This window comes from Scyliorhinus torazame, chromosome 14 (genome assembly GCF_047496885.1).
Source record: "Scyliorhinus torazame isolate Kashiwa2021f chromosome 14, sScyTor2.1, whole genome shotgun sequence".
In the NCBI taxonomy this organism is placed as follows: Eukaryota; Metazoa; Chordata; class Chondrichthyes; order Carcharhiniformes; family Scyliorhinidae; genus Scyliorhinus; species Scyliorhinus torazame.
This window is the reverse complement of record NC_092720.1, coordinates 160,685,778-160,698,111: the sequence shown is the minus strand read 5'-3', so window position 1 is coordinate 160,698,111 and position 12,334 is coordinate 160,685,778. Positions and strand designations below refer to the sequence as shown.

Here is a 12,334-nt window from a genome sequence, read left to right as displayed (position 1 = left end):
AACTGAGAATATGCATCTTTGTCAATTTGCATCTGTATGGTGTGTGTCTGTGTTGATGAGATTATCTGCGCTTGCTCCGGTGTCCTTCCCTTCTCTAATGTGTTTCCCATTATCTCCCTGATGTGTCTCCTTAACTAAATCGACCTCCGATGTCTGTGGCTGTGCTATGCTTTTGTTTCTGTGTTTGCTAGATGAGGTGTTAATGTCATCTTTGTCCTGCTGTGTGTGTGTGGGGGACGTTAATCTAGTAGCATTGTGGATAGCACAATTGCTTCACAGCTCCAGGGTCCCAGGTTCGATTCCGGCTTGGGTCGCGGTCTGTGCGGAGTCTGCACATCCTCCCCGTGTGTGCGTGGGTTTCCTCCGGGTGCTCCGGTTTCCTCCCACAGTCCAAAGATGTGCAGGTTAGGTGGATTGGCCATGATAAATTGCCCTTCGTGTCCAAAATTGCCCTTAGTGTTGGGTGGGGTTGCTGAGTTATGGGGATAGGGTAGAGGTGTTGACATTGGGGAGGGTGCTCTTTCCAAGAGCCGGTGCAGACTTGATGGGCCAAAATGCCTCCTTCTGCACTGTAAATTCTAAGAAGTTCTATACATTTCTTTTATTCCTCCGATTCTGGTTTCTTTGCCTGCCTTGGCCATTTTATTAATATATTATTTCATTCTTTCATAAGTCTTTGCAATACAGTTGTGCCATATATCCCACTGCCAGGGTCTTGACTCGCAGATATTCCGATCTCCTGGCCATGGGTCTGTTTTAAGATGCAGCTTCGTGCTATTGCTGGGCAGAACAAGTGTCTTCCATCAGTGCAGAAGGAAATTTAAACGAATGTCCATCCGGGTGTCCCCTTCTGCATTGTGGGCACATTATATTATAAACGGTGCCAATCAGTCCAATAAAAGTCCAATAAATGTTAAACGGTGCCAATCAGTCCAATAAAACAGTTTCATAAATGAAGAATGTTTGATGAGTGGAGATAAAAATATGGTCTTGGAAAATGGCCTACTTCACAATGAACAGCACAGAGGAGGATGAACAGGAACATCACCCGTCAGTGCCAATGACTGCCAAACCTCAGTGAGGAACTAATCCAAAAGTATTTCATATAACCCAGTGTGTCATCCCCAAACCACCAACAGTTCCTCAATCCATACCACCACCAGCCTCACTAACATCACCGATTTAAAGTACTGCTTTACTAGTACTCCACTATGAATACCAAACATTATCCATTAACCTTGTTCCACCTGTATCTATCATTTAATAATAATTATGAATCGCCAGTTGAGTGGATATCCAGATAGCTCCTTTTCTTATCACTGGGATCCTATGAGGTGTTCCCCCAGTGACTGGAGCTTGTAAATCATAGAATCAGTGCAGAAGGAGACTATTCGGCCCATCAAGTCTCCACCGACCCGTCGAATGTGCACTCTACCCATGTCCAACCCACTCTATCCCTATAACCTAACCTGCACATTCCTGGACCCTAAGGAGCAATTTAGCCTGGCCAATTCACCTAACCTACACATCTTTAGACTGTGGGAGGAAACCGGAGCACCCGGAGGAAACCCACACAGACATGGGGAGAAAGCTCAAACTCCACAGTCACTCAAGGCCGGAATTGAACCCGGGGCCCCAGCACCGCGAGGCAGCAACGCCAACCACCATGCCACCCCTGGGAGGTTGTTTGATTTCCATTAGAAATACTGCAGATGACCGCAGTGTGTGATCTTCAGTAGCTCTGTACCTTGAGTGGCTGGCCTTTTGGCTGAACTTGGCCGGGCAAGCTGATGCAGCTATGTGAGTGGCACTAACAAGGGCACTGGCAGAGTGTGTGGTGGGTAACAGATATGCTGGCGTTCCTAAAAGACAGCAGCACGTTCCTCTCTCCTTGGAACCAATGTCACTCTCCTGGGACAGTGCAATTAGCACTCTATCAGCAATACAGCACAGGACTGATGGGGCTCTTTGGAAGGCCCTATCAATGGTGATCCCTCAGGATCAGGACCGTGTTTGAGTCTGTCTCATTGTGCACTATGTATAGACGGGGATTGCGTTTGAGTCTGAAACCTGGTCCAAAATGGTTCTGCAGAAAATGCTGAATGAACTACAGAACTAGAAGAGTCATATGGATTCGAAACGTTAACTCTGTTCTCCTCTCCACAGATCCTGCCAGCATTTTCAGTTTTTATTTCAGATTCCCAGCATCGCAGTATTTTGCTTTTATTTACGGAAATGGTTCAATGTTGTGCTGCATCAGACACCCACATTTTCACTCAACCGTCTCGGATCAAGCTGCAGATCATGCAGGATTCTGGTTATTCTGGGTGTTTGTCTTAGGTGGTCTGAGGCAATGAGAAAACAGAAACACGAGCACAATAACATCCAGCTGTCAGACTTAAACTCCAGTAACAGCCAATGAGGAGCTGCGCTCAGTGTGAGTCACTCATTGTCAGGCAGAGAATGTTATCCAAACTTTTGAATTCCTCCAACATCCTCTGATACTGAGGACACCACTTCCACCTACAGGACACACATCCATCCAGCTGCAGTTTAACATGCCCCTCAGTGAACTGGTTAGCAAACAGGAGGATTTTGCCCATTAATGACAGTCTGGGTTTAGGCGGTGTCACGGTTTCTGCAGATGATGTTCAGGAAATGTCAGCGTTTCTTTCCTGGGACTTTCCAGAGCAAAAGTAGCCCAAGATTTAATCAGGATCACATACACAATAACAGCATTCCAAAGCAATGAGATTTCTGCCGTGAGGCAAAACTGTCTCAAAGCAAACCTAACAACATAAGGTTTCACATATTGAATTACAATGAATGGAGGTTAATCTTCCAAAAACTCCACGATACTCTCCACGCTCTTTATAATCACCTGGTCTTGAATGTATTTACTGAAGAATATAATGCAGTCAACTTCCTACCCTACTCTCAGCGCCAATTGGATTCAAAAGTGGCTGGTGAGTGTGGTTTAATACAACTCTCTTTTTCTATGCTTACAGGAAACAAATGTCACTGCCATTGCAAAGCTGATAGCCAACCTCGCGCCCCACAGAGGGGAGAGAATCATGCAGGCCATAGAATCATAGAATTTACAGTACAGGAGGCCCATTGAGTCTGCAGCGGCTCTTGGAAAGAGCACCCTACCCAGGCCCCCATCTCCACCCTATCCCCATAACCCAGTAACCTCACCCAACGCTAAGGGCAATTTTGGACACTAATGCACATATCAGAAACAATTGTACTGCAATAGAGCTATTTTTTTTCACGTTAATTAGTTAAAAAAGGGTCAAATCTCTTCCTTTAACCAGCAAAATTGTAACAAGTGTAAAATATAAAAACTGTCCTACAACTCACAATAGTATAAACATTCATACGAACATTCAAATTAGGAGAATAGACCACTCGGCCGACTGCGCCATTCAATAAGACTATGGCTGATTGGATTATCATTTCCAGCCCACATTCCTGTCCACCCCAAAATCCTTTCATCCTTATCAATAATCAATCTCAGTGTTAAAAATAATCAAAGACTCTGCTTCCAGTGCCTTCTGAGGAAGAGAATTCCAAAGACTCACTGTCCTCTTAATAAAAAAAAAAACTCATCTTGGTCTTAAATGAGTGACCCCTTACTTTAAAACAGTGGCTCCTAGTTCTAGATTCTCCCACAAGGAAATTCTCTTCACATCCACCCTGTCAATACCCTTGTGGTTCTTATATGTTTCAATCTCAGTATCTTGCACTGGTGTCTCTAGCTGTTTGATGCGAGTGAAAACTGCTTGTTCTGTGAACATCCTCTGCAGTGAGTTTGTCTCGAGGTTCATACTTTGATGACAGATTGACTCAAACTTGGCTCGGTCAATGCTGATGTTCCAGCAGGTCCAAAACTGTGAGGACTTTTTTACCCAACTCACACCAATAGTGTTTATCCCCTGAGCGATGATGGACCAGGGGACACACTGACTGTGGAAAAGCCTCTTATCACATCTCAGACTGAATGGTTTTTCTCCTGTGTGGATCTGCTGGTGCTTCAAGGACTTGGAGGATTGATGAAAATCTTGTCATAAACATTGGACCTGAAGATCATCGCAGGAGGGTCAAAGTCATGAAAGTTTAATCTCAAGCCTCACACTTGAAAGGTTATTACCCTGTGCGGTTCTCCTGGTGAACATAAGAATGATTTGTCACATATCTCAATAATTTCTCCATTGTGTGAATATGTTGCTGTCTCAGCAGCCTCATAGATATTGGAAAAGCTTGATTACAAATTTCACACTTGAAGGGTTTCTCCCCTGTGTAGCTCCTCTGATGGACCTGGAGACAACATGACCATGCAAATGATTTCTTGTACAAATTGCACGTGAATGGTTTCTCACCGGTGTGAATGCATTGATGTATGCAGAGCCTCGATGATGCTCAGAATGATCTGTCACACAATTCACATATGAATTGTTTCTCCCGATGATTTGGTGACTGCCAAGATCTGATGACACCAAGAATGATTTGTCACGAAGCCCACATGTAAGCGGTTTGTCCTATTTGTGAATGTGTTTATGTGTGTGGAGATGAGATGATCAGGAAAATGATTTGATACACATCTCACATGTGAATGGTTTTCATCTGTGTGAATGTGATGGAGCACGAGGAAGGTCGATGACTGTGAAAATTATTTGTTTCACATCTCACAAATGAATGGGTTCTCCCCATTGTGAATGTGTCATTTCTCCCCAGTGTGAATGTGTCAGTGATTCTTGAATGTCGCTGGGTGTGTGAAGCCTTGGTTGCAAACCTCTTACCGGAATAGTTTCTCTTCCATGTTAATAGTTGTGCAAAAGGTTAACCTCAGATGGTACAAGATAACACTTGAACAGCCTCTCACCTGTAGGAATGAGTCAGTGGATCATGAGGATCAATGAATGATTGAAGCTTTCACCACACCTGGAGCCCACTCACACCTCTTCCCATCCTCACCCTCACCAATCACCCACAACCGAACCTACAGAAAGGTTGGATCTGATGAAAAGTTCCACGCCACAAACCAGTCTGTGACAATATGTCCAAGCTCCCCTGAAGCGACCTATTTCTCGATGATGGTTAAGACTGTCCAACCTTTTCTGTGTTGAGCAATGCTGCAAAGGGACTGGATGTCTTCCCACAGTTGTTCATTGAGTGATGGTCAGGATCTATCTGCTGTGTCTATCTTCTCTGTATTCTCTGGAGTAGTATAGTGCAATCCTTCTGTAAAATACGAGAAGAAAAACAGATTCCCTCCAACCCCTCTCTCCTCCTTTGCTGAAAGGACTGATTACTCGGTTTCTTTTAATTTATACATTCACAGGATCCGGGTGTCGCTGACTATGCAAATATTTGCTATTCATCCCCATTTACCCTTCAGAAAGTGTGAGCTGCCTTCTTGAATCACTGCAATCAGAGTGGTGTAGGTACACCCAATGCCATGGAGAGGTGTCATGAGCCCTGGTGCTGTTTCCAGGCCCCTTATCTCCACCCACCCCCCCCCCCCCCCCCCCTCAGCCTCTTTAACCCTCCCCCACACATCCATCAGTCACCCAGAATTGTGAACCATCATCACAGTTGGGCCAAACTGTTTCAAATAGCTTCAGAAAAACCTCTTCACTTTTGTACTCTGCACGTCCATTTATAAAACCCATCAAAAGCCAAAACCCATCGAAAGCTCAGGTTTTACTATGATAGACTTTATCATCACGATTTTGTCAGACAACCTGTTCATTCATATTATACAATCAGCTCTTTCAGTCTGGCTCTATGCAATATCCAAAAGACTTCAACCTCTCAAGAACCACAAACAACAATCCCATGTGGAAGTGAGACTATCCAAACCAAGTGACATATTCCTGGTTACACTTCTAAGTTTAAGATAGCAAAACCTTCCAATCAAAGTAGCATTAACAATTCATCTGTAACATTGAGCTGTCTCTATCCACATGAAATGTTTACTGAGAGAAAAAAATACACTTTGCATTGAGTGATAAATGTTTTGTAAGTTTAAATGGAAACTATCCACATTTCAAATTCTCAGTATGAAAATATGTAATGGGTGAGCAAAGTGCTGTTAGAAATCTGCAACATTAACAGAAGATACTGGAAATACTCAGTAAGCCAGACAGCATCAGTGGAGAGAGAAACAGTCAACACTTCAGGTCCACGTTCTGCACTCACTCTGTGAAAGACTCACTGACTCTGCCTTTCTGCACCGATACCACCAGACACGCTGAATATTTCCAAACACCTCCAATTTCTACTGGTGAAAAATTAATCCCATTCACCAGCTCTCCAAGAAACAACAGATTTCCTGTGAGTCTATCATTCCTCTTCAGCCAGACCCCCAGCAATAATTGCCTGGGATCTGGTTTGGATTAATAAGATATGAAGGAAAAGTAAACAATTTGCCGAGCAAAAAGAATCAATGTCAAAGCAATAAATCATTTAAAAAGTCAATAAAAATGACATTTAAAAACCGCCAAGTAGCAGAGCTAATGAATCAAACCTTGATTCACTTCTCGCATCAGAGCTCGAGAGTAAGAGATAGAGAGACATAGACGAGCTGGACATAGATGACTATGTGGGGAATAGGATCAGTAAGTTTGTGGATGACACAAAGATTTTCTGGGTGGATAATAGTGAGGTTGTGTGTCTTGGGTTACAGGAAGATATAGGCGGGATGGTCAATTTGACAGAAAAGTGGCTAATGGAAATTAACCCTGAAAAGTGTGAGGCAATACACTTTGGAAGGAGTAATGTGACAGTAACTATTCAATGAATGGCTTGACACTGGGAAGTCCCGAGGAACAAAGGGACCCGATGTGTTTGTCCATAGATGTCTGAAGATAGAAGGGCAGGTTAATAGGGTGGTGAAAAAGGCATCTGGGACACATGCTTTTACCAATCAAAGCAGAGATTACAAAAGCAGGGAGATCATGTTGGAGTTGAAAAGAAATTTAATGAGGCCACAGCTGGAGTACTGTGTGCAATTCTGGTCACCATATTAGGAAGGATGTGACTGCACTGGAGAGGGTGCAGAGGTGATTCACCAGAATGTTGCCTGGAGTGGAACATTTAAGTTATGAAGATAGGTTGTATAGGCTTGGGTTGTTTTTGCTGGAGCAGAGAGGGATGACCATCAAGGTGTACAGGATTATGAGGGACATGGACAGAGTGGATAGGGAACAGCTGTTCCGCTTAGTTGAAGGGGCAGTTGAGAGGTCAAGGTGAGGGGCAGGAGGTTTAGATGGATTTGAGGAACAGCCATTTTACAGAGGTTGGTGATGGTCTGGAATGCACTGTCAGGGAAAGTGACAGTGGCGGGTTGCCTCACCATTTAAAAAATACCTGGATGAGCACTTGGCCTGTCATAACATTGAAGGCTATGGGCCAAGGGCTGGCAAATGAGATTAGGAAGACAGGTCAAGTTTTTTTTCAAGCGCACACTTGAAGGATCGAAGGGCCTCTTCTGCGCTGTATTATTTGATTCTGATTCTGTGACCCAGCTCCTGGTCACAATGAAATTGTTCTGAGAAAGGAAGAGACAATGGGCAGGGTGAGTGAACTCTCTGATTGATGTCTCTCACAGCTGATCAGAGAGAGAGCTTAAGCAGAGCCCACCCATAATTAACCTGCAAATCACTCAGTACAACCAATCACAAATGAAGGGGCGGGTCTCCGCCCAGTTCTGTGCAGCCGCCTTCAAGTCTGTCTCTCACCCGATCGGAACTATGTTACCCATGCTGTATGCACGGTCGCGGGGTAATGGGAGGTGTAGTTCTGCCGCGCGCAGCGGCGGTTGGCACCCAGCGTTCGGGAGTTGGAATGTGGACTGGTCCATATTCAAGCCCGTGGCAACTAACCTGGATGAGTACGCAACCGCCGTCACACACTTCATCAGTAAGTGTGTCGAGGTCTGTATACCAAAGAAGACAATATGGGTATTCCCCAATCGGAAATCCTGGCTCAACCAAAGGGTTCAATCCCTGCTGAAGTTCCGGACGGAGGCGTTCAAGTCTGATGACCCTGACCTATATAAGAAATCCGGGGACGACAAACAGAAAGCATTCAGAGATGCAAAAAGACAATACCGCATCAAACTAGAGTCCCAGGGCAACGATACTAACCTACGACGACTATGGCAGGCCTACACAAGATCACAGGCTAAAGAGCAAGGCCAGGCGGAATATCTGGGGCTGGAGCATCCCTACCCGATGATCTGAACAGGTTCTATGCCTGCTTTGAGCAGTCAGCCAATGTATCAGTGCCACCCGCTCCAAAAGCCCTGGACACATCCATACCCACTATTACAGCCTCAGAGGTAAGAGCTGCCTTCTTGAAAGTGAATCCGCAGAAAGCAACGGGCCTCGACGGAGTTCCTGGGTGAGCACTTAGAGCCTGCGCAGACCAGCTGGCGAGTGTACTCGAAGATATCGTCACCACCTCACTCCTCCACTCTGAGGTCCCCACCTCCTTCAAGAAGATCACCATAATACCAGTACCAAAGAACATGGTAGCCTGCCTCAATGACTACCGGCCGGTAGCCCTGATGTCTGTTATTATGAAATGCTTCGAGCAGCTAGTCATGAGACAGATCACTGCCAGCCTCCCAGACGGTCTCGATCCGCTGCAGTTTGCCTATCACCACAACCGGTCCACAGCAGATGCTATCTCCCTGGCTCTACAATCAACACTTGAACACCTTGACAACCTATGCAAGACTGCTGTTCATCGACTACAGCTCCGCCTTCAACACCACTATCCCGACAAGGTTAATAACAAAACTCCACAATCTTGGACTTGACCCCTCCCTGTGCACCTGGATCCTCGACTTCCTCACCAACAGACCGCAATCTGTCAGGATAGGCAACAGCACCTCCTTCACAGTAGTCCTCAACACCGTGGCCCCGCAAGCATGTGTGCTCAGTCCTCTACTGTACTCCCTATACACACATAACTGTGTGGCAAGATTAAACTCCAAGTCAATCTATAAGTTTGGGGATGATACGACTGTTGTGGGCCGTATCTCAAACAACGACGAATCAGACTACAGGAGGGAGATAAATCACCGAAAACAACCTCTCTCTAAATGTTGGAAAGACCAAGGAACTGATCATCGACTTCAGGAAGCATAGCACAACACACACTCCTGTCTATATCAATGGCTCCGAAGTGGAGCTTTAAGTTCCTGGGGGTCACCATCACCAACAGTCTGTCCTGGTCCACTCACATTGATGCAACAGTCAAGAAAGCCCAACAACATCTCTACTTCCTACGGAAGCTAAAGAAATTCGGCATGTCTGCATCGACTCTCACAAACTTCTACAGATGTGCGATAGAGAGCATCCTATCTGGCTGCATCACAGCCTGGTATGGCAACTGCTTGGTCCAAGATCGCAAGAAACTGCAGAGTGTGGTGAACTCAGCCCAACGATCACACAAGCTTGCCACCCCCACATTGACTCTGTCTACACCTCCCGCTGCCTCAGGAAGGCAGACAGCATTTTCAGAGACCCCTCCCACCCAAGCAGTGCCTTCTTCTAGACCCTTCCATCAGGCAGAAGGTACAGAAGTCTGAAGACCCGCACACCCAGACATAGGAACATCTGTTTCACACAGCTACAAGATTCCTCAACGACTTCCCCTCAGACTGATCCTGTAAGAACACTATTCACGACGCCATATGCTGCTCTTGCTCATGTATTTGCTTTGTTTGGCCCCTTGTTCTGCACTGTAACCAATCACTGTTGTCAATGTTCTTTGTTGACTATTCTTTTTGTCTACTATGTACTTATTGTGCACGTTCCCTCGGCCTCAGAAAAATACTATCACTGTACTTCTGTACATGTGACAATAAATCAAATCAAAAATCAAAGTTGAAATGAAATGAAATGAAAATGAAAATGGCTTATTGTCACAAGTAGGCTTCAATGAAGTTACTGTGAAAAGCCCCTAGTTGCCACATTCCGGCACCTGTTCGGGGACGCTGGTACGGGAATTGAACCGTGCTGCTGGCCTGCCTTGGTCTGCTTTAAAAGTCAGCTATTTAGCAGTGTGCTGAACCAGTCCATGGTTTAACCAGTTAACTGGCATAACCAGTAATGCGTACCAATTTAATTAACCCCATCAACATGAAGATTACTGTCACTCATAACTATTGTTCTTTTTATTGGCTCCTATTATTTATTGATTTTTATCCTTTCCTACAATGTGGCTACTGTTTGGGGGTCTATACACTAATCGTGCCATTGTCTTCTTTCTCTTGTTGTATTTTTCCTCCACCCAAATGAACTCTACATCATCGAGTCTAGATCGTCTCTCACAACGGTCATCTCTTATTAACAGTGCTACCCCACTCCCTCTTTCTTCCCTCCTGTCGTTTGAAAGGTAAATATCCCTGAATATTAAGTTCCCAGTTTTGATCTCCTTGTAATCATGTTTCCGTAATGACTATGAGATAATTTATTTCGATTTGCACCGTCAGTTTGTCTATCTTATTCTGGATGCTTCGTGCATTAAGATCTAAAGCCTTCAGGCTTGCTTGTTTGCCATTTTTAATATCCTAACTTGTCTATGTACTGTGGCCCTAATTGCCTCGTCCTCGTCTGCCATTTTTGCATTTTACTGTTCTTTCTTTTATTACTGTCCTCATTTTTCTTTTCCTCGTCACTTTGCTTAGGTTCCCATCCCCCTGCCATTCTAGTTTAAACCCTCCCCAAAGAGACGAGCAGATACTCGCCTGAGGACATCAGTCCCAATCCTGCCCAGGTACAACCCGTCCAGTTTTACTGGTCACTTCCCCAGAACCGACCCCAATGTCCCAGGAATTTGAAACCCTGCCCCATGCATCATCTTTCCAGCCACATATTCATCTGATATTGCTACTCTGACTAGCATGTAGCACTGGTGGTAATCCTGAGACACCACCTTTGAAGACCCACTTTTCAACTCACTATGTTGTGTTGGCAAAGACCAGTTTCATAAAAAAGAAATCCAGGAGAAATGTTAATTCAGTGGAGATTTGAATATTCTCCCCCTGCTTTCCAAAACTATTTGAAGAAAATGCACAGGACAGGGAGTGCTAGAAGCTAAGGAAAATATTGCTTCAGCGTAGCTGATGGAAGGGTTCTAGTTTATCTTGAGAAATTAAATACACCTGTACTCCGCTTCAGGAACACACCAAGGTTCCTACAACAGCACCACTATCCTATAGAAGAACAAGGGCAGCAAACCCTGGTGTTAGAATACCTGACCAGACCCCAATTTTTTTTTTCGGAACCCGGAGGAGAAACCCCAAATAATTTACATATGTAAAACAGTGAGGAAAGGATACTTCACCCCAAGAGTAATAACTCTGACCAATAGGTATATTTTATGTTAAAACAAACTTTAATTTAAGCACAGAATTAACTACAATAACATCAAAAAATATCCTTGCAATGAATCCGTTAAACAATTCCTAACTGAGAGGAAAATCTTTAACTTATGTCCTGCACCTTCTCTAGAAATATTCCAACCAAGCAACTGAATACAATTCAAATGCCACTTACAAATAAAGTTAACAAAACAGGTTACTTTCTTATTTCTGGATGGACCTTTTGGAGAGAAACCCTTTCAAGAACAGATCCTCATTTTCTATCTTGTTAGACCCTCCTGCTCAACCTAACAGCATTTGGCAAAGCTGCATACTACAGTCAGACCTGGCTCTTCCTATTAAGTACATCTTAACCCAGTAGGATGTCCCACAACCTGCTTAGCCACGATTACAGATAACCCCTCAAATGACCTATACCCCAGGGAATCTTGTGCAATCAAAACAATAACCCATTAGCCATTTACATGGTTACCTCAAATTCTATGACACCTGAAATACAGCTTGAGTAGACACACTGCCTGTATGTATTTTAAACCACGGTTTCTAATAATATTACTGCCACAAATATAACAGATAAGTTTCTTCCATTCATCAAACTGGGAACACCACCACCTGCAAGTTACCCTCCACACATATTGACTTGGAACTACCCCCCTTCCATCACTGTCGCTGGGTCAAAATCCTGGACCTCCCACCCTAACAGCACTCTGGGCATACCTACACCTCAGGAACTGCAGCAGTTTAAGAAGGCAGCTCACCACCACCTTCTCAAGTACAATTAGGAATGGGCGATGAATGTTATCTTGGCAGTTAGAGCCCACATTCTGTGACTGAATTAAAAAAGAACTGTCCTGGATCTAGTCTATTTTTTGATGATCCCTTTCCCAATTTTTATCATTGACTTTGCCTTTCCATTTGACTGGGAATAGTGTG

At 44.4% G+C, this 12,334-nt stretch overlaps 1 protein-coding gene across 1 annotated transcript in view; it reads right to left on the bottom strand.

The window, feature by feature from the left end:
* Positions 1-12,334, bottom strand: part of LOC140389064 (uncharacterized) — a 63,869-nt gene that overhangs the window by 29,826 nt on the left and 21,709 nt on the right. Inside the window, exon 3 of the mRNA XM_072473226.1 lies at positions 4,803-4,885. Within this exon, the coding sequence (XP_072329327.1) occupies positions 4,803-4,885 (83 nt within the window). The remainder of the gene's footprint in view (positions 1-4,802; positions 4,886-12,334) is intronic.